Source organism: Strigops habroptila, chromosome Z (genome assembly GCF_004027225.2).
Source record: "Strigops habroptila isolate Jane chromosome Z, bStrHab1.2.pri, whole genome shotgun sequence".
NCBI classification, from domain to species: Eukaryota; Metazoa; Chordata; class Aves; order Psittaciformes; family Psittacidae; genus Strigops; species Strigops habroptila.
In genome coordinates, this window is record NC_044302.2 from 81,757,769 (window position 1) to 81,781,132 (window position 23,364).

Below are 23,364 nucleotides of genomic sequence, written 5' to 3' on the forward strand. Positions count from 1 at the left end.
ATCACGTTAGATCCATTTCCTCACAGCTCAATTGGTTTGTATATGTGGTTTCCCTGTGTGCGTAATTAGATAAATATTCATATACATATTTTTATGTAACATTACAGCTACTGTATTACTACCATATTAAGAAATGAATTTATAGCAATTTAATTATATATTTAAAAGAATTCTTCCACTCTGTTTCCCTTATGGAAGTTACTGCAAAGAGGTTTCAGTGTGCTGGAAGCACACAAGCACAAGTAACCTCATAAAATCTTGTAGCACTCAGTTCTATTGCTTTGGTGTTCCATGCCCGCACATAAGCAGGTAGATAAATATGAGTAAGTCAACATCTGAACAGACTGCTGCTAGAAGAATTTGTGTGGCTCAAGAGCTTGGCATGGTGGCATATGAGCATTTAAAAAATACATCTAAATTAGGATAACAAGTATTTTAAAAAGTGCCAGTCATACATGTTAAGATACACCATGTTTTATTTATCTGGTTCTTTTTGTAGTTTTTTTTAAATAAGTGGTTATTTTAAAGTACATTTTATCCCCTGCTTGTCACCATATCCTAAATGGATCGCTTACTGTGTCTGTTGAGTTTATCCATGAGTGCAGTAGCATGCCTGAGCACTGCGGCACAGCAGGGTTTCAGACAATAACGAAGGAGTGAGCCTCCGTCATGGAGAAGCAGTATTGCACACTTTCAGGAGCCCTGAAAGTCACAGTGTACAGCTGCCTGAAAAGATGACCCACTTAGGCTGGAAAGACCGAGATACCAGTTTCTGCTTGCCTTTACTTGAAAGCTTAAGGCTTATTTTGGCAGGGTAACGAAATGCATCTGTCAGCCTTTCACATGAGACATCAGACTTGAGCAGAAAAAGGTCTGGAAAGGCAGTGAATTCAAAGGTACTGAGCTATAGGTACTGTTTTGAGGCTATGTGGAAAACTAAGAGAATTGTAGGTACAAGAGGAATACAATGGGGAAAACACCTCATCTACAGAATTATTATTTAAATAGAGTATTTTCTGCAAATTATGTAAGGTACATAAGTTCTGAGCCACAATGTGAAGAGGGAAAACATTCTCTCCATAGAAAACTGTAATGAGTCGAGTTAGCTAATTTTTTTAACATGTAATTTGTCTCCTGAACATCTACAGACTTGCTAACATTTGAGACTTAGTAACATGTCATGAGAAAATAAGTTTTTCTGTTCTTCGAAAAAAAAACCCCAACTGTTTTCCCAAGTAGAGGGCTATATGACAGGTATGAAGTTATTCATAATGACAACAAATATATTCCTTGTGTAAGAACTAAGGCTCCTACACTGACTATGGTAGTATATAAGGTTTTTATTTTTCAGAGTCATTTATCTGTTTTCCTACGAATGGCAAATGTAAGAGAACCTTCCAATAAGCTTAGCGCAACTGGGGTCAAAATGGCAAGCTGTCTTTCCCGGATGTTCAGATGAGTGAACAATCCTTTGCCCTCTGTGCTCATAGTTATAAAAGCAGACAGTCCCATGGAATTCCTCTGGAGATCTAAAGTCATTCAGACAGACACTTCCTTTCACTTGAGCTAGTCTGACAGCTCAGCTTACGAACCTCCCTTTGATGGGCCTAAACTTTGTGCATATGACTGAAACCATAAACATCAAAGCACGAACACGAGTCACTGCTCCTCATCTGTTGTCAGTTTGCACCAGCCAAGAGCTGCAGCGCTCCGCCTCCCTTTTTCTTGATTGTCTGTATGAGGAGAGAATGGTAGGGGCAATTGGGGAACTCAGTTCTGCAGGCTAAAGCTTGGTGGCATTTCTGCAAGTCTCTTGTTCACTGTGATTTCTTTGGAATTGAAGCGTCCAGTAAAGGAGACTGCTAAAGGGTAATCTGAAAAAAAAAAAAACCAAAACCCAAATGTGAAAAAAAGAAAAAGTGAAGAAGCAAACACAGTAACAATCTGGTAATTAGAGATGGACTTGCTACCCTTGTCTAGTTTCAGTGTCTTTATTGAAAATTACTATTTGCAGGAAGGAAAAAAAGACATGTTTTGAAGAGACCAAATCTTTTTTTTTTTTAGATTTACTTGTTTTGTTCTAAGGTATTTTTTTAAAATCTTAGTTTTTTCTAGGCTTCTACACTAGAAACATCTTTTCTGGGTTTTCCTGTTTTTTCTAAACTATTCCCTGAGGACCAGAAAAGGTGCTGATACATCTCAGCAAAGAAGAGATCATTTGGAGGGAGTCATTAAGACTCTATGTTGAAATGTAGTATGAATAAAAAGAACCAAAATTAATGCAAATTCCTAGCAGTTTTGGCAGGAGAGACCTTTGTTGCACTATCCTGGGTTTCTTTGGGGACCGCAGATATCTGCAGTGCTCTATACCCCCGTACTGTTTCTGCAGCAAACAGCAGGCAATTCCCTAAAAATACTAAATATATTCTCAGTTTAATCCTTGTCTGAAGTTTTGCTGGCACATACATTGATGAGGTGTATGGAGTGATGCTGCTGACACTGCTATGGAAGCAAAAGCCCACAGCAATTGCACGGGGTTTTAGGGAAGCAGTCCTTTTGTTGGTATTACTTACTCTGGCTGGGAGGTGCAGAAATGCACTGCACTGCTGGCACAAACTGCCTCTACATGAAGGGTGCTTGTAGATGTGGCTGGCAAAAGGCTTTCCAAGTTGTACAGTCTTAACACAATCAGGATCAGTCCCCAAGTATTGGGTCCTTTGAGTCCTGAAAAAGTTTTGTAAAGGTTTACATGAAATACTGTTCTGGTAGGTTTTGAAATAGGTCTTCAGAGAATGTTTTTCCTGGAAAAGAAGACGTTTTGAATTTCCTTGCAAAATGGAAGCTTAGATTTCTGTTTAGTTGCAGTAACATTTTTATAATGAAAAGATTGACCCTCTCTACAGTGCTGGGGATACAAGGGAAGTGGAAATCAGTCAATTTAAAGCCAGTTCAGAAATAATGAGGCAGTTAGTGAAATAGAGCTCTGCTTGTATTGAGGTATAGGTCTTGTTTATCTGTTCATGGTTTTACTGCTCTTGATGTGAAGTATCTGTTGCAAAATCTCCAAACATAAAAAAAGTTTTCATAAGAATTAAAATATCTGTAAGATGCAACTCAGTGGTGGATTTGTCCGTATTTGTAATTGCTTTAAAAATGGTTCTTTGTCATTCTTTAAGACAAACAACATGAAGTTGAAATCCCATCTCCGACACAGAAGGAGAAAGAGAAAAAGAAGAGGCCAATGTCCCAGATCAGTGGAGTCAAAAAGCTCATGCACAGCACCAGCCTAACTAATTCCAGTATTCCCCGATTTGGAGTTAAAACAGACCATGAAGAGAGTCTTGCCAAGGTAGAGAATATATAAATCCTTTAATTTAAACTGCTGAATTAAAATGGAGGGTGAACTTGTCAGTATTATTCTATCCTCTGCTTATAACCATTGATTTCTACTTGTAGCACCAAAGGTCTCACTTGAAGTAATAAAAATTGGGTGAAGTGGAATAATAATAAGTAAAATCAGAATTAGGCCATAAGGGTTAATTTCCACATGAACAGAATTTCATCTGGAATGTAAATTAGCATTTGTGTATGCATTATTAAAGCTGCTTATTCATAATAATATCTGAAGAATGAAGAGTAAAACCACCACATGCTGTTACAGGAATGAGAATATATAGTACCTCTATGGTTTTTGAAAGGGCACAACTGGTATATAGCATTCAAGCTATTCTTCCAGGTCTGGTCATTATTTGGTTTTTATTGGTTTTGTTTTTAGTGACTGTCGTGGTTTGAGCCCAGCCGGTAACTCAGAACCACACAGCCGCTCGCTCACTCCCCCCCCCCCCTTCTTCCTCCCCCCGCTCCCGGAGGGATGGGGAGGAGAATGGGAAGAATGCAACTCCCACGGGTTGAGATAAGAGCAGTCCCGCAACTAAGGTATAACACAAAACCACTACTGCTACCACCAATGATAATAACGATTAGTGAAATAACAAGGGGAGAGGATACAATTGCTCACCACCCGCCGACCGATACCCAGCCCGACCCGAGCAGTGATCTCGGCCTTCCGGGTAACTCCCCCCGGTTTATATACTGGGCATGACGTGCTGTGGTATGGAATACCCCTTTGGCTAATTTGGGTCAGGTGTCCTGTCTCTGCTTCCTCCCGGCTTCCCCTCCTCCCTGGCAAAGCATGAGACTGAGAAAGTCCTTGGTTGGAATAAACATTACTTAGCAACAACTAAAAACATCGGTGTTATCAGCGTTGTTCCCAGGCTGAAAGTTAAAAAACACAGCACTGCACCAGCTACTAAGCAGGAGAAAAATGACTGCTATAGCTGAACCCAGGACAGTATCCACCCCTTATTCCATACCATTCATGTCATGCTCAGATCCCACATCTCTCAGCACACCATCACCCCTGTCCCATATATACACATATATATACACCCACACCCACACACAGAGAAAGATATCGTTCCCTAGTCCATGGACCAATCCCTGTAAAATTGCTGAACTCATCCAGTCCATGATGTCAGGTTCCATCTCTTGTAATAGTCTTTCAGGGCAGGAGGGACGGTACATACTGTTGGGTTGTGGCCTGCTGATGATACCGCCAAACTCATCTGGTCACTGCTGAGCTCGTCTGGTTTCCTCAAAATTCATTCTTTGTTGAGGTGATGATCGGAGGGAAGTCAGGGTCAATGGCTGGTGACCTGAAGATATCTAGCTGGTGGGCTATAAAAGTGTTATAGAGCAGGCAACAGCGTACAATTGAGTTCATTGGCTGTTTTCCCCCAAAATCAAATCCCCTTGAGGTACACATCGGACTTCCCCATCTTCCCGCATTACCCACCAAGTATATCCAGGTCCCTGAGCAAAAGCAACCCCACGAGTGGGTTTGCCTTTACCTGAAGCAGGAATAACCCAGACTGTCTTCCCCAACAAATTCTTTATGTGCACCACAGGAACTTTATCCCCGTCTACAGTACGTAAAAGTTCTGATTGGGCTGGGCCAGCCCTGTTGGCAGATCCCCTACTGTTGACCAACCAGGTGGCTTTTGGTAAATGTGTATCCCAGTGTTTCAAAGTCCCACCACCCATTGCTCTCAGTGTAGTTTTTAACAGCCCATTGTACCGTTCGATTTTCCCAGAGGCTGGTGCATGGTAGGGGATGTGGTATACCCACTCAATGCCATGCTCTTTGGCCCAAGTGTCTATGAGGTTGTTCCGGAAATGAGTCCCATTGTCTGACTCAATTCTCTCTGGGGTGCCGTGTCGCCACAAGACTTGTTTCTCAAGGCCCAGGATAGTGTTCCGGGCAGTGGCATGGGACACAGCATATGTTTCCAGCCAGCCGGTGGTTGCTTCCACCATGGTAAGCACATAGCGCTTGCCCTGGCGGGTTGGTGGGAGTGTGATATAGTCAATCTGCCAGGCCTCCCCATATTTGTACTTCAGCCATCGTCCTCCATACCAGAGAGGCTTTAACCGCTTGGCTTGCTTAATTGCAGCACATGTTTCACATTCGTGAATAACCTGGGCAATAGTGTCCATCGTTAAGTCCACCCCTCGATCACGAGCCCATCTATATGTTGCATCTCTGCCTTGATGGCCTGAGGTGTCATGGGCCCACCGGGCTAAAAATAATTCACCCTTATGTTGCCAATCCAAGTCCATCTGAGCCACTTTAATCTTAGCAGCTTTATCCACTTGCTGGTTATTCTGGTGTTCCTCAGTGGCCCGACTCTTGGGTACATGAGCATCTACGTGGCGTACCTTCACCACCAGGTTCTGCACCCGAGCAGCGATATCTTGCCACAATGCAGCAGCCCAGATGGGTTTACTTCTGCGTTGCCAGTTGCTCTGCTTCCATTGCTGCAACCACCCCCACAGGGCATTTGCCACCATCCATGAGTCAGTATAGAGATAAAGTACTGGCCATTTTTCTCGTTCAGCAATGTCCAAGGCCAGCTGGATGGCTTTCACCTCTGCAAATTGACTCGATTCACCCTCTCCCTCAGCAGTTTCTGCAACTTGTCGCAGGGGACTCCACACAGCTGCCTTCCATCTCCGATGCTTTCCCACAATACGGCAGGACCCATCAGTAAACAAGGCATATTGCTTTTCACTCTCTGACAGTTCATTATATGGTGGGGCCTCTTCAGCACGCGTCACCTCCTCTTCTGGTGACATCCCAAAATCTTTGCCCTCTGGCCAGTCCATGATGACTTCTAGAATTCCTGGACGACTGGGATTTCCTATTCGAGCTCGTTGTGTAATTAGTGCGGCCCACTTACTCCATGTAGCATCAGTTGCATGATGTGTAGAGGAGACCCTGCCTTTGAACATCCAGCCCAGCACAGGCAACCGGGGTGCCAGGAGGAGCTGCGCTTCAGTTCCAATCACTTCTGAGGCAGCTCGAACCCCTTCATAGGCTGCCAGTATCTCTTTTTCAGTGGGAGTGTAGCTGGCCTCGGATCCTTTATATCCCCGACTCCAAAAGCCAAGGGGTCGACCTCGAGTCTCCCCTGGAGCTTTCTGCCAGAGGCTCCAGGTAGGACCATTCTCCCCAGCTGCGGTATAGAGCACATTTTTCACATCTGGCCCCGCCCGGACTGGTCCAAGGGCTACTGCATGAACTATTTCTCGTTTAATTTGTTCAAAGGCTTGTTGTTGCTCAGGGCCCCATTTGAAATCATTCTTCTTCCGGGTCACGTGGTAGAGAGGGCTTACAATCAGACTGTAATTTGGGATGTGCATTCTCCAGAACCCCACAACACCTAAGAAAGCTTGTGTTTCTTTCTTGTTAGTTGGTGGAGACATTGCTGTTATCTTGTTGATCACGTCTGTGGGGATCTGGCGGCGTCCATCTTGCCATTTTATTCCCAAAAATTGAATCTCCTGTGCAGGTCCCTTGACCTTATTCCGTTTTATGGCAAAACCGGCCTTCAGCAGGATTTGGATTATTTTCCTCCCTTTCTCAAAAACTTCTTCCGCTGTGTCACCCCACACGATGATGTCATCAATGTATTGCAGGTGTTCTGGAGCTTGCCCCTGTTCCAGTGCAGTCTGGATCAATCCATGGCAGATGGTAGGGCTGTGTTTCCACCCCTGGGGCAGTCGGTTCCAAGTGTACTGGACGCCCCTCCAAGTGAAAGCAAACTGTGGCCTGCATTCTGCTGCCAAAGGGATTGAGAAAAATGCATTGGCAATGTCAATTGTGGCATACCACTTGGCTGCCTTTGACTCCAGTTCATACTGAAGTTCTAACATGTCCGGTACGGCAGCACTCAATGGTGGTGTGACTTCGTTCAGGCCACGATAGTCTACTGTTAATCTCCACTCTCCATTAGACTTTTGCACTGGCCATATGGGGCTATTAAAGGGTGAGCGGGTCCTGCTGATCACTCCTTGGCTCTCCAGTCTGCGGATCAGCTTATGGATGGGAATCAAGGAGTCTCGGTTGGTGCGATATTGCCGCCGGTGCACTGTTGTGGTCGCAATTGGCACTTGTTGTTCTTCGACCTTCAGCAACCCCACAACCGAAGGATCCTCTGAGAGACCGGGTAAGGTGGACAGCTGCTTAATTTCCTCTGTCTCCAAGGCAGCGATACCAAAAGCCCATCTATACCCTTTTGGGTCTTTGAAATACCCTCTCCTGAGATAGTCTATGCCAAGGATGCATGGAGCCCCTGGACCAGTTACAATGGGGTGCTTTTGCCACTTCCTCCCAGTCAGGCTGATTTCAGCTTCCAGCATAGTTAATGCTTGGGATCCTCCTGTCACTCCAGAAATAGAAATGGGTTTCACCCCTTGATACCTTGATGGCATCAGAGTACACTGTGCACCGGTATCTACTAGAGCCTTATACTTCTGTGGGACTGATGTGCCAGGCCATCTGATCCACACAGTCCAGTAAACCCGATTATCCCTCTCCTCCACCTGGCTGGAGGCAGGGCCCCTCTAATAGTGATCACAAAATTCTCCACTTCTGTCTTGTAGAAAGGGATTAGTATTCCTTATCACAGGAGCTGGAGTAAAATCAGCTCTTTCGCTCCATCTGGGAAACTGCTCGCCAGAGACTGGAGCAGCAGCTTTCCTGGGAGGATCATCCTTGACCACTGTTCTCCTCTTCAGTTCACGCACCCGTTGCTCCAGAGCTGAAGTAGGTTTTCCATCCCACTTTCTCATGTCTTCTCCATGATCCCGCAGGTAAAACCATAGGGTGGCCCGTGGCGTGTACCTCGTATATTTTCTTTCTCGAGCAGTAGGGCGCCTTCTGTTGATAGCTGAGACATGGGTTGGTACGCGTGGAGAGCTGGATAGATCGGATAAATCGTCTCTCAATTGTTTGAACTCCTGGGACAGTTTTTCCACAGCTGAAATGATGGAAGGGGTGAGATTGTCTTCGAACTCTCGGAGTTGACGAATCAGGCAATCCACTGTTGGTGATACTCCGTCATTCCAGGTCATTGATGCCAATGTGTGGGCATATGATGATGGCGCACTCCGTGTAAGTTTCCGCCACATGGGTCGTGTACATTCGACTTCATCTGGGTCTACGGATGTGTTCCTGGAATCCGGCCTACGATAGATCATCTCTATAATGGCTGATTCCCTCAGGGACTGGATGCCTTTCTCTATCGTGGTCCAGTTGGCTGAGCGATTCGTAATATCGTCTTTGTAGGGAAACCTTTCCTTCACAGCTGCCAGGAGCCGCCTCCAAAGACTGAGGGCTCGCTTCTCTCTTGCAATCGCTTTGTCAATTCCTCCTTCCTTAGCAAGTGATCCCAGCTGCTTGGCTTCCCTACCTTCTAGTTCATGACCGTCGGCCCCATTGTCCCAGCACCGGAGCAACCAGGTGACAATGTGCTCCCCTGGAAGACGGGTGAAATCTTTTCGCATATTCCGTAGTTCGGTTGAGGTCCGGGGTCGAGAAGTGACCTCTTCTTCTTCTTCCTCTTCCTCTGACCCACGTAGTAGTAACTCTTGTTCAGGTGCTGTTGCATATAGTAATGGCACTGGGTCTTCATCTTTCTTCGCTTCACGGGTTGCTCTTTGTGCCTTTCGTTTGCTTTTGCTCACAGGGGCAACAGACATTGTCACAAACTGGACATTTGGTTTAGCTGCAGTGTTTGTCACTGTGGTTGGAGTGGCTGCAGTGTCTGCCACTAGGATTGGAGTGGTTGCAATGTCTATTGCTGGGGTTGGTGCAGCTGTTGTGCTTGGGAGTTGAGTAACACCAACAGCTGCATTATCTGTTGCTGTCGGGGTTTGAGTAGCTACTGTGCTTGTCACTGGGGTTGGTGTAGCTGCAGTGCTTGGAGTAGCCATATTGTCTGTTGCTGTCGGGGTTTGAATAGCTACTGTGCATGTCACTGGGGTTGGTGTAGCTGTGGTGCTTGGAGTAGCTATATTGTCTGTTGCTGTCGGGGTTTGAGTAGCTACTGTGCTTGTCACTGGGGTTGGTGTGGCTGTGGTGCTTGGAGTAGCCACATTGTCTGTTGCTGTCGGGGTTTGAGTAGCTGTTGTGCTTGTCACTGGGGTTGGTGTAACTGCTGTATTTGAAGTTGGAGTAGTTGCGTTGTCTGTTGTGGTCAGGGTTTGAGTAGCTGTTGTGCTTGTCACTGGGGTTGATGTAGCTGCTGTACTTGGAGTAGCTGTGTTGACTGTTGTGGTCAGGGTCTGAGTAGCTGCTGTGCTTGTAGTTGGCATAGCTGCGTTGTCTGTTGCTTTGCCATCAGATCCAGAGACATTTTTTTCCCTTTGAAGGTGCTGGATAGTGTTGAGCAGGGCTCTGTAGGCATAGGCCAAGCCCCAGCACGTTGCCAAAATTTGTCCCTCTCTGGTATAACCAGGACGACAGCACACCTCGTTTAAGTGTTTTACTAGTTTTTCCGGATGTTGCACTTGTTCAGTGGTGAAGTTCCAAAGCACTGGAGGGGCCCACTGGCCTAGGTACTTGCCCATACTATCCCACACACCCTGCCACTCATAACTGTCCAGCCTCAGGGAAAATCTCCTGGTGGTCCTCCTATATCGTCGTCTAACCCTAGACCAGATTCGAACCTGATACTGCTGAATTTTTGACATTAAACGAAATAGGATGTTCCTACGACGGGATGGCCGTGGGTAAAACACACTCCGTATGTTTGCCAACATGCTGATCCCCAGCACAATCAGCAGGCAGGTTTCAAGGGTACTCAAAGGCCATCTAAAACCTTCAGAACTCTCAACTGCTGTTGCAAATAGGCTGGTGGGGGAACGGGGGGTGAAAGAGAATGCTTCCTTCGTAAGTTTACCCCCCGAGGAGAAAAAAAAAGATATGCAATTGCTAAAATATTTCATTATATACCTCCCAATGTATAGTGGTGATGGCCACGCTGGAAGCACAAACCAGACCAGTTTCATGATCAATGAGTCTATTGTATTACAAGTCATTACCATGAAGTACAGTGAAACAAGAACCTTAGCCCAGGCCCCCCAGCCGATAAACGCTAAAACAGCAAATAGTGGCTGTAAGTAAGGTACAACATGCTGAAACTCTGAGATCAAGCGCAACACGTCTGAGAGCCAAATAATCACCATTGTGACGAGTAGTAACAATGAATGCTTATCACAAATATGATTAAACACACTCTGGTCAGATCTGTCGTTATCTCAACCTTTCGTGCCCCACGTTGGGCGCCAAAAAGAACTGTCGTGGTTTGAGCCCAGCCGGTAACTCAGAACCACACAGCCGCTCGCTCACTCCCCCCCCCCCCCTTCTTCCTCCCCCCGCTCCCGGAGGGATGGGGAGGAGAATGGGAAGAATGCAACTCCCACGGGTTGAGATAAGAGCAGTCCCGCAACTAAGGTATAACACAAAACCACTACTGCTACCACCAATGATAATAACGATTAGTGAAATAACAAGGGGAGAGGATACAATTGCTCACCACCCGCCGACCGATACCCAGCCCGACCCGAGCAGTGATCTCGGCCTTCCGGGTAACTCCCCCCGGTTTATATACTGGGCATGACGTGCTGTGGTATGGAATACCCCTTTGGCTAATTTGGGTCAGGTGTCCTGTCTCTGCTTCCTCCCAGCTTCCCCTCCTCCCTGGCAAAGCATGAGACTGAGAAAGTCCTTGGTTGGAATAAACATTACTTAGCAACAACTAAAAACATCGGTGTTATCAGCGTTGTTCCCAGGCTGAAAGTTAAAAAACACAGCACTGCACCAGCTACTAAGCAGGAGAAAAATGACTGCTATAGCTGAACCCAGGACAGTGACATTCCCTATGATTTTTGCACCAGCAGCTAACTAGTCCGCAATAATCTAAAACTGGCATAAAGTGATTATTCATTTAATTTTAGAACCTTGCATTTTGAAATATGTCTGTCCTTATGTTTTCAGGAATCTCCCTTTTATTTGAAGAGTGTTTCTGAGGATCAGGGAGGCAGTAGCAAAACTGCAGCATCTTCTGGAGGTTTCCTCCTCACTGAACTCTGTTGTCATTGGACAGTGAGATAGCAAAGTGCGTCAGTTCAGCTCACTCAAGATACTGTAGTGTTTAACCCTCTGGAGCAGTCCACTTAGGAGGCAGTCTTTACTGTGAATTAAAAGCTGAAAAGTTACTAGCTGCAGATTCCAGTATCACAAAATTAGTAGCAGCAGCTTTCCTCCTATCCAGAGTTTAGCATATAACTTTCACAGTAGCAAGGTTTGAATATTGATGAGTCTGCTGTTTGTAGCTGCTTCAATCAAAAATCATTTGAATTTGTATTAGGTTTCAACATGTTTATTGCTTGATTCTGCTCTAGGAACTAGAAGATGTGAATAAATGGGGCCTTCAGGTTTTCAGAGTAGCAGAGTTATCTGGAAACAGACCTTTGACAGTCATCATGCATACCATTTTTCAGGCAAGTAGCAGATGTGTTGCTTTTTGCTTATCTTAGAGATTTTTATGTGCTTTGTAATCTTAATTGTCTCTCTTTCCTTTTTCTAGGAACGGGACTTGTTAAAAACATTTAAGATTCCAGTGGATACTTTAATAACTTACTTAATGACCCTTGAAGACCATTACCATTCAGATGTGGCATATCACAACAACATACATGCTGCAGATGTTGTTCAGTCAACCCATGTCCTGCTATCAACTCCGGCATTAGAGGTAAACTACGCTGAAGTGGGAAAGAGGCAGGCATGAGAGAAAGGGACATACTAAGACTCTTCTAAAGTAAATATTATAGATCTTAATTTCAGCAATATATTTCTTAATTTTAAATCTTAACACTTTTTCATGAATTCTGTTCTCTTTAAGATATTTTGTGAGGATCAAAGCTTACTTACATTCAAACACTGTGCAGAAAAGGTCACATCTTTTTCTTCTCAAATCATGAAAGTTTGTGCTGTTGTAACCTTTTTCATGTTAACACAATGCATAATTTGTTTCCACCATCTCATTACTAATAACACATCCTGTTCTGTCATTATTTTCCATGGAGGATTCTCACTAACCACAATTAGTAGAATTGCCTATGAAAGATAGTGTTAAAATGGGAAAATGGGATTCCCTCAATATAGGGATCTAGATTCAAAGTACAGTCCTTCTTATTGAAAACACATTTTCATTGATTAGTTTCTTGATTTTCTGTTTCATGTTTTCTAGGCAGTGTTCACTGATCTGGAGATTCTTGCAGCAATTTTTGCCAGTGCGATACATGATGTAGATCATCCTGGAGTTTCAAACCAGTTTCTTATCAACACAAGTAAGTTTGATGTCCATTGATTTTTCTCAAAAATTTGCGGCAAGATCTGCACATAGCACCTGAAAAATACACAGTTCATTCCTTGTTTGCTGCTATTACTTTACTAGTAAATAGATATGTGTTTGTATTTTAAACTGGATATTATTTTGCATTTATTGTAACTTTATGAAAGATTAACATAGTACTCTCTAGCAAGAATCACAAAGACGTGAACTATAAACCTGGCACTGTTTCAATGTATTGGAATTCTCTCCTGGAAATTAGTGGTCTCTCCTGGAAATTAGTTGGCTTACATTAAATAAATAAAGTTGTGGGAGATAAATGAGGGGCAATTAAATAAAAATCCAAAAAGGAAGACAACAGTTTGTGTTTATATTGGAATCATATGATACAACCAAGGATAGCCATACATTTTTAAGAAATTCAGAAGCAAGCAGACTGGCAGACCCATCTCTGTTTCTCCCTGGCTGCTGTACTTGGTTTCTGATGTCTGCATACTCATGCCTTGTAGACTAAATTTTCTCAGCCTGTCCCTGCAAGCTATGGCAAACATATTTATTTCTTTTTTCTTTTTTGTGAGTCTCTTGCTGGCACTCTGTATGTGGAGGAAAAAAGCCCTAATGAAATGAGACCCTAATGTCATCTCTAAAGTTGAAAGCCAGTGTACTTGTTCTGCATTCCTCAAGGCTGTTCTCTGCAGCATTGCGTGAACCTCCCCACCTCTTTAATCTTCTATTAGAGGAAAACACTATTAGCTTCATTGAACCTGGTCATGACACACTTACTGAAGGGCTTGTTGCCCCAGTGCAACCTGCTTTGGTTGCAGTGGTGTATATTACTATTGTAAGTGGGTAGCATGTTCTAGGTCAGTGCAAGTTCTGTCGTATGATGTTACTTTTGCTGTCTGACAACTTCCCCTTTTATAATTGACCCAGAATTAAAAAAGTTGAATACTAATAATCCAAGCACATAAGAAGAGAAAACTACAGAAATGGAAGCATACCTAGGGTTGTGTATTTGACCCATCTGGTTGCACCTTTATAGATACTGTCATTTCTGCACTTGGGTGAATCTATTGCACTGGTGCTAAAATAGCATGACCTGAATCAGCAGTATAGTTTGAAGGGAGCTCCTCTTCTGACTCATTGCTGCTGTACATTCAAATAAGACCTTCACTCCAGTTTAGCTTGCATCTAATTTTATTTCCCTTAATGGCCTAAGGGCCACTCTATAGTGAAATTCAATTTGATGACTCATCTGCATGGAGGAGGCTTGGGATTGACTTTAGATTTCTTGGTAACCAGTACAGTTCAGCAGCATGGTCTAGGAAGAGAGTGAATCAAGCCTTGTACATGAAACAGTGTGTAATACCTAAATGTTTGAGTGGGCATATGTAAGTAAAGTTTTATTTGTTTAATCACAAATTGAATACCAGAATATATTGGTGACTCTGAGGTGCTGTGAGGAAACAACAGAGCTGTTTAGGTTTAAGCAGGATGACCGACTAGTTGAAGGAACCAGTAGTGGTACATAAACCTTTCACTTCTGTGAAGACAGTTGAACTTCAGTTGCATTAGGAGTGATTCTGATGCTGCTTATTTAATGCCTTACTAGAAATGTCTTGTTTTGCTCAATTCAGCTTTTGATAGAGAAGGCTTCTGTGTCAATCAGGTAACATCACTAACTGGAACTGCTGGTGCCAGGCTGAAAGACAAAGGGATTTTATCCCTTTTGAGTCCTGTGTACAAGGAGGAAACTGTAGGGACAGTGATAAAGACCATCTAATTTAGGTCTCTTAAGTGTTAAACTTCTAGAAGATAATTTGCTTCCACTGAGTTTTGTTTCCCAGTGAACTGCACAATGTATTAGCGTTTGATTAAGAATACATTTTTAGAAAGCATAAAAGACAGGTACTTTAAATGTATGTACATTTTGTCATATTTCTGCTTATTCTTTATAATTACTTGCATGTGATTTCTGAATGTTATTTCCCTATTTAAGGATTTAGTCTGTTACGCAGTTGTCTGAAAATGGTATGTCTTGAATGGTATTAAAGAATAAACAAAGATGGATTGTATTAGCATCAGAGGAGATGCTTATTTGATCAATGTGACTCTGACCTTCCAGACAAATACTCTTCAAAAGCTTATAATGTGTTACAGAGATTACTAAGGGGGAGCTTTCTTTGATTTCCACCTCCATTACAAAGTTGGGCACATTTTAGCTCTTGTCTGTAGCTCCAGCTCTTCCAAGGTATTTTGGCAGTGTCGAGTGTTTTGCAGTTGGGGCTCATCAGAAGGCTGTTTGAAAGGAAAATAAACTAGTGTCTGACATATTTGTAAGCAGGCAAGCTTTGTAAATGTTCTGTGAAAGATGAAAGAGAGATCATTTGACAAATTCACTTTCTTTTTCCGTTTTCTATTATGGTTTTTCTGCCATCAGGATAAGGAAAGGTAGAGGAAAGGTTTCCTGATTCAAAAGATCGATCTAAGACAGCAGGAGAATGGATAATGAGACTAATGAAATCTGAAGAGTAGAGCTTTTACAGGCCATTGAGCCAGAGGGATTCTAAAACAAAGCTGTTGTAGAAGAAGAAGAGGACAAAGAGTAGAATAGACTGACATATGGCTAGATTTAGAATAAAAGAGCTGTAATAAATAGAAATTAGTATTGCATATGACAAGTGTGATTACATTAAAAGTATTTGGTTTCTATGGCAGATTCATTTGCAAGCTGTGTTTTAAAACATACGTAAGCTGATGATGTGGTATCCCTGGGTAGAAGCTAAAGCTGTGCAGAAAATTGCCATAGCTGCTTTTATTTGTCAGAGCTAGATGTTCAGCAGGACTAGGAGACAAATGCAGACCTTGTCTGTGTCCCCAGCATAGGCATTGCTAGGATGGTATGTGTTATTCTCATAACATACCGAGTTAAGAATACTTCTGTTGGAGAAGGCAGCATTACAGCATCTGGTGCTGACTGTGCTCAAATATGAGGCAGTAGGCAAGGCCACCACTTGCATTTTCCAGCCACATGACCTTCCAAGAAAAAGAGTAGAAGCATAACTGTTACCATCCTACCAACCTCATCTCAAAATATCCAGGTGTCATGGACTGATGACCCATTGGCTGAATCAGTGAGGCATCTGAGTGCCCTAGCTAACTGCAGAAAGATACGGTTTGAAAACCAAGATGTGTGCTCTGTGCCTGACCTGCAGCAAGGCCTTAGCTGTGTATGCCCAGGTCGGTGTGCTGGATAGCTGCAACTTGCCTTAAACAATGGAATTTTAGTAGTTGTGACGGAGAAAGACAAGAGAAGAGAAAACTTCAGTGTATGTTTTAGTTCAGGTGTGGTTTTGCATAGAGTATTTTCCATGTGACCTCATGCAGATAGGAAAATGTATTTTGAAAAATACCTTCCATGTATTTTTTATTGCTACTCCAGGCATGTGTACATGCTTCACTGCAAAGAGTTTTCTTTATTTTCCTCAACATACTTTGCCTTTATTTGTTAAGATGTTCAGTTATTAATCTGTAACTTTTGATACTGTGTGACTTACAAGAACTCTGTTTCTAAAAGTTCTTCTGTAAATCTTTATGAATGTAATAAATTTGAAAAATCTTAAGAGGCTGGGGAGAAGCACAGACTATAGTAACATTCTGCCCTGCAATTGTTATTGCAGATTCTGAACTCGCCTTGATGTACAATGACTCATCGGTACTGGAGAATCATCACTTAGCTGTGGGCTTCAAGCTGCTGCAGGAAGAAAATTGTGACATTTTCCAGAATTTGAGCAAAAAACAGAGGCAATCATTGAGGAAAATGGTCATTGACATTGTGAGTTCTGCTTGAGAGTCCCTCTTCCATAGTGCTAGCAAATTGAATAAAGCACAGAAGCTTTTATGACAAATTGCATGTCATTAGACCCATAGCCAATGAAGTAAAAGTTTGAAGTTATATTGTATCTTATACTAACATGAATTGTGTGTTACCTTTTCAGTTTCAACAACTATCTATACCTTTTAAGAAAGTATACTGTCCTGCTTCAAGCTGGTTTTGTACTGATATGTATACCATTTCACCACCACAGTTAGAAATTTACTGCTGATTTGATGATGAATTTAGGCTGATCAGATCATTCTGAACGATCATTTTGTCGTATTGTTAAAATAAGCAAAATGAAAACTTACTGGTTTTGACACCGATGACATACATGACTCGCTTTTATAGTGTAGGAAGACACAGGAAATATGGATTTGCCCCAGAACTGTTTAAGTGTTTAAAGATGTTTTTAAAAATCAGTAGATTTATGTACTGTATCAGAAATTTATGTAATGTTTATTTGTTTTTTTCTTTCAAGGTACTTGCAACAGACATGTCTAAGCATATGAATCTGTTGGCTGATTTAAAAACTATGGTTGAAACCAAAAAAGTGACCAGTTCTGGTGTCCTACTTCTTGATAACTATTCAGACAGAATTCAGGTACGAAAGTTCATCTGCAAATGGTCACTTACATCAACTTGCATCCTCAATTAACATTGGCCTGCCCATTCTCCAGCATGGATTAGATCAGCTGTCTGTTCTTACACCATGACTCCCTGTACTCCCTCTGAGAGTGACTCCTCCCTGTACTGAGTGACTCTCTGAGAGAGCAATGAGGTACTAGAGTACTTCTGGACTAAATGGGGCTTTGGCCTTCCATTCAAATTATTGGCACCTGATTGGTCGTTTTCTCAAAGATTTTCTGGCCCTTATACAGGCAGAAGCAACAGAAATGAGGTCATTCATGATTATTACTGCAAGTGTAAAAAATACCTAAGTGCCAGAGTTTTTGCTGTTTAGAATAAATATCACACTACATGTATTTTCAAGATTCTGTTTCACAGCCACCAAAAGTGTAAATGGAGCTGTTTTTCTCCAGTGTAATAACACCATAGGTGTTCATTCTTTTTTAGGTTCTTCAGAATATGGTGCACTGTGCAGATCTAAGCAATCCAACTAAGCCACTCGATCTCTACCGCCAATGGACAGATAGAATTATGGAGGAATTTTTTCGTCAGGGAGATCGGGAAAGAGAGAGGGGAATGGAGATAAGTCCCATGTGTGATAAGCACAATGCATCTGTAGAAAAATCACAGGTAATTGGTTTGAGTAGGTAGTTAAATAGTACAGTATGACAGTTTAACAGAAAAGCAAGATCTGTAGCCTTGTTTTGATTGATTTCTGAATGCACTATTTCCTTTTTTTCTTCCTAGTAAAATAATTCAGCTCCTGAATAGTAAATGGGGGAGCTGAGATTTTTTACTGTGAAAGTATAATGCATCGCAGTGCCTTGCTGAAGGGATTCCATCGCTGTCATAACCTTGAATGTAGTATACATGTCAAAAGACTCTTGTACAGCCACTCGTTAGGATTTCCTTCAGAAACAGAATTAAATATAAAGCAGTTTGGCTCACTAGATGCAGTGGAGTTGTTTGGAATGAACAGTTCATTTGAGAGCAAATGCTTTCCAAGTCCTTATCCAATATCCTGAATCAGACTTTTGAATGTGAAATGTAAATGTAAAATGTGAATGTGAATGTAAATGTAAATGTAAAAGACCCTATTTACTACATAAACCAGCATGGTTTCCTTTCAGCCACCTTAGAGTAGTGCATCTAGTGTCTTTTACTAGTGCTGTATTTTTCATATTTTGTGTGATTTATAGACACGGTTGTGAATAAGAGCTTATCCTCATTTTGTATTATTTGAAACAGGTGGGGTTTATAGACTATATTGTTCATCCTCTGTGGGAGACATGGGCAGATCTTGTTCACCCCGATGCCCAGGAAATCTTAGATACACTGGAGGACAATCGAGAATGGTACCAGAGCACAATCCCTCAAAGTCCCTCTCCTGCAGCTGATGACCAGGAAGAGGGTAAGCAGAGCCAAACTGAAAAATTCCAGTTTGAACTAACACTGGAGGAAGACGGTGAGTCAGACACGGAAAAGGACAGTGGAAGTCAAGTAGAAGAAGACACCAGTTGCAGTGACTCCAAGACTCTTTGCACCCAGGATTCAGAATCCACTGAAATTCCTCTTGATGAACAAGTAGGGGAAGAAGTAGAAGAGGAGGAGAACCAGACAGAACCTTGTGTGGTAGAAGACCATACTCCTAACACGTAACAAGGAGGACGCGGTCTCTTTCTCTCTTGCTCTCTCCCTTTCTTGTCTTTTCACTCACTTTTTTTATTTTCTTTTTTCTCTTTTTTTTTTTTTTTTTTTTTTTTTAAATTGTGTAATGGTTTCTGGAATGTCATCATTAGCCTATGTCATACCACATAGACTACAGTCATAGTCATAACTCACTGTCATCTGCCAGGACGTTTGTTGATCAAAACTGATGTTGATGATTCAGTTTGGCACTCAGGAATATTGAAACAGAAATTTTCACCTGCATGGCATCAGAAAGCAGGAAGGAGAACATCCATAAACTACATCTTCATAAGCTCTCCATTTGGCAGGTAGGATTAAATAAAGCAAATGTTTTCAGAGGAGTAGCAACTGTCAACTGAATGCTGATATGCTTTGATAGTTTTTGAATTCAAGCAAAGCATTGGATAATGTTTCTCATGAAAGGAAAGAGACAAAAAATAAACTGAGGTTCCTACTGGAAAACAAATGACATAAATAATGAGACACAACATGATTCTGTTACCAACAGGAAGATGAGCTATGAAAATTGCAAAATTTTAATTTTGTAATTTCGAATCTTCCTGATTGTGATCGAAAAAAGTGTGACCCAGTGGGTTGCACTAACCTCTGCATTTTGTATATTATGTAAAAGAGAGGTCTTTTGTAGAGCTTACTTTTATTATTAATTTTACTGAGGTATTATATTTAAAGAAAAACACTTTCAGACTTCATCTGCCACTGGTTTTTTGTTGAGTTTTTTTGTTTGTTTTTGTTTTGTTGGGTTTCTTTTCGTTTATTTTTGGTTTTGTTTTTGGTTTTTGGGGTTTTTTTTTCCCCACAAAGAGTAACTTGCGAGTTTTCAGTACAAGTCTGTGCTACACTGGATAATACTTCTAGGTTTTACTCGTTTCCTTATTTTTTTTGCACCTTAGACTCTCATGGTAATATTCAGCTGTAAAAGTATTTTATGTATTAGTGAATTCCATGAATATCCTTTGTTACATAAAACTCTTTCAGTATGATAGCTTTTTTTGTATGTTTGCTTTTCATGACATTTTTCCCAAATGTATTAGAGGAACTCATGTTTTGATTTTGCCCTTGTAGTGGCCTGATCCTGCCGATTCTGTCTTCTTACAACAAGTGGTCCCAGCAAAACTAATTTGGACCACTAAGACTAGGATTTGCAGGACTAGAGCCCTAGTCCTGCAGGTAAGGCGGACTTAGAAAAGGATGGTGATGAATTGTCATCTTAATACAAAAGCAGCTCTTCTGCTGTAAAAATTTGTCCCTCTGAAAAATGGTTCCCAGACTGTTTTTGGCTGGGAACTATAGACTGCTAGATCAGAACAGGCTAATACAGTGTATGGGATATTTATTCTGGGAAAAAAAGCATTAGTGTAATATTTCAAATTTTGACTCGGTCTTAACTTTTTATGTGTTAATAATCTTGTAAACCATTTGCTAATCTGAGATCTGTACAACATAATAGTAATGATAGCATTATTTTTTCATGTCTGCCTTGCAAGAAGAGCCAGGTCAGTCTTGTCTTTTTATGTTTTTAAGTAATGAGTAAAGGCATCAGGAGAGTTGTTTACTCCACATTATTTCAATCTATCTCAGACCTTTTCATCCTTTACCCAGTTTGTGCTGAGGGAATCCTGCTTTTCAGTTTGATTGGTACTGAAAGCTTCTGTAACTTGGAAAGTTAAAGAGAGGTAGGAGTTCATATTTGTCATTTTCCAGTCCTGTTGTTTGATCACATGAAAGAAGAAGGAATTGTATTTCCTCCACTTGTAGGTTTGAATATATAAGACGGGAAATAGTAGCCTAGGAAAGCTATCAGCCTCCTACTCTTTAAAATTCTGGTAAAATGTTAACATCAAGATGATTTCTTAACAAAAGAAGATAACAACAGCCATTATTTCTCCTTTGGATTCATTTTGTAGTAAGTTAGCAGATATGAATATGGGGGAAGGGGGCTTAAGTGTCTGAGATCTAGAATAAAAATTATTGGTTAATAATTTAGCTTTTAAATGTATTTTGCATTCTTCTATATCCAGGTCATAGTTTCTTTAGCCCTCACAGGGCTTTAGCACAGAAGATACTGAAGGAGGAAAGAGAATAAAGAGAACTCATAGTTTTTTTTCAGTTTTTGACTTTTCTTCATCATTTCTTCCTGAACCCAATCCATCTAAAAGTTATTTCAGTCCCCAAGAGTGCCTGGAACCTTAATAATGGAAAAGCAATATGAATTCTGAAATAACCAATAGGGACCTGAAGACACTTTGTATCTGCACTAATTGAAAGTAAATGAAGAGAATGACGTCATATTGTGAGATACGCATCCATGTATATGGACAATCGTAGAAAAGATAACATTTCTTAGAACTGGGGATATAATGCATTGTACAATCTTTTTCCTCTTTTGCCAAAGTGTGTTTTAGCATTGTACACTGCTTTAAAACAAAACAATTTACAAGTGGCTTTATGTGTTTTGAATATTTTCGCCATTAAAAAAAATGCAGTGAGTAGCTATTGAATGTGTGTGTGGGAAGAAAATTCACCTTGCTTGTAACAGTACACTTTAGCTTGCAAGTTACTGTACTTAATAATGCTGTATTTGAATTCTTAAATTGTTTTGTGTTATTAAAAATGATAATGAAAGAATATAAATAGAACAAATAGCATTCAGAAGTTTAAAACACTTGACTGAATTGGATTTTACAGGAAGCTTTGACAGTTCTTTCTAAACGCATTATTTATTTTATTTGTGCCATGCGTTTTTCTCACCAAATGACCTTACCTGTAATACAGTCTTGTTTGTCTGTTTACAACCATGTATTTATTGTAATGTACATACTGTAATGTTAAATGTAAATTATCAGTTCTTACTATAACATCGTCCTTCTCTGGATGGTGTTGCTATCTTTGGAAACTCTTGGCGAGAGAATGATAATTGTGTATACATATTCCCTTTTTTTTTTTCTCCTTAATATATTCGATGTCACCTTAGAGCTTGTTTATGGAAGATTCAAGAAAAGTATAAAATACGTAAAGATATATCAATTAAAAAAGCTGCAGGTCTTTGGTCCCAGGGCTGTGCCTTAACTTTAAAGAATATTTTCCTTCTGTTTGCTGCATTTGAAAGTAAGGTAGCCATGGGGCTAGGGCTGGGCATTTCTACCATATTTTTAGTTCCTAACTGATGGGGTTACTAGTACAAGCTAATATGCATGATGCTACAATGAACTTTCATTCAAGAGTCTACTGGAACTTCAAGGTTTTCCAGACATCTGGCAATATAATTGTATTGCCTCTCTGATTATCTTTTTACAGCCTATCACTGGGGATAACTGCAACCAGTTTTTGCTCCTTAAAAAAAGTAAAAATTGATGCTGTATTCAGTACTGAATTTCACTGAAACAGCTTTGGAAAGATCTCTAAAAAACACTTGATTTTAATGCATAAGGGTAAAACTCATACACTTTTACAATCATCTGTAATATCCCTTTTTATTTAGTAGCACAAATTATCACGTATACACAGAATCCATAAAGTAGAACAAAAGACAGCTTTAATTTTCAAAATACTTTCCAACACCAATATTAGTGTTAAAGCAGCCAAAGTTTTATTATATATAAATATATCTAAGGCTTTGTTCAGGTGTGTAGAGCATAATGCACTCAGATCTACAGGAGTGTGGTAAACCTTTAGATCTTTTAATAACACTAGTATAAGGTTTCCGGGTTGGACTGAGCATCTTTTGCTGTTTGACTTGTCATATTGCTTCAGAGTACTTGGAGCTGATGACTTTGTCAGAGTGAGGTTAACACCTTTCCTCCATTCCAGCGATGCCCAGCCTTTGTAGCATGCAACTTCTTTGGGAAAGGAGAGAGTCTTTTTCAGTGAAAAACAAAGCCTCCTTTTGGACACAAACTGTAGATTTAGCAGCCCTGGCCCAAAGGAAGTCGATTGCTTATGTTTAAAATGGTATAAAAGGGATACTGCAACAACAGAAATCCTGAACAATTTTTTTGTTACTGTTATAATTTCATTCTTTGGGGATGTCTTGAGAGTGGCAACTTGTGTGAACATTGCACATGACTATTCTTTCACTGGTTTCTTAGCCTCTCTACAGCATAGGGGATAGTAATGTACATCAGTACCTTCATATGAAATTTTATATGCAATGGAAATAAAAGCATGGATTGATTCTGCCTAGTTACTCTATCTGATTTTTCTTTTGCAAGTGAAATATTTTTTACATACATTGCATAGTTGTGACATCTTAAGAGAAAGCGTATTTCTGGAATAGTTGTCATCATACTGTTTTGCATAGATAATTAATACAAAATAAATGTGGGGGTGTTGGGGCAGATCAGCAGTCAATTAAATGTAGTATTTCATAAAGAAGTCTGATCCACAAAGGTG

At 41.1% G+C, this 23,364-nt stretch overlaps 1 protein-coding gene across 3 annotated transcripts in view; it reads left to right on the forward strand.

Annotated features, from left to right (window-relative positions):
* The window catches only part of PDE4D (phosphodiesterase 4D), a 407,986-nt gene extending 384,832 nt beyond the window's left edge, over positions 1-23,154 (forward strand). For all 3 annotated transcript variants that reach the window (XM_030511741.1, XM_030511742.1, XM_030511743.1), the window contains 8 exons: positions 3,177-3,349; positions 11,809-11,907; positions 11,994-12,158; positions 12,657-12,756; positions 16,439-16,593; positions 17,117-17,239; positions 17,713-17,895; positions 18,514-23,154. In XM_030511741.1, coding sequence (XP_030367601.1) covers positions 3,177-3,349; positions 11,809-11,907; positions 11,994-12,158; positions 12,657-12,756; positions 16,439-16,593; positions 17,117-17,239; positions 17,713-17,895; positions 18,514-18,924 — 1,409 coding nt within the window. In that variant the 3' untranslated portion in view covers positions 18,925-23,154. The remainder of the gene's footprint in view (positions 1-3,176; positions 3,350-11,808; positions 11,908-11,993; positions 12,159-12,656; positions 12,757-16,438; positions 16,594-17,116; positions 17,240-17,712; positions 17,896-18,513) is intronic.
* Positions 23,155-23,364: the final 210 nt, after the last annotated feature.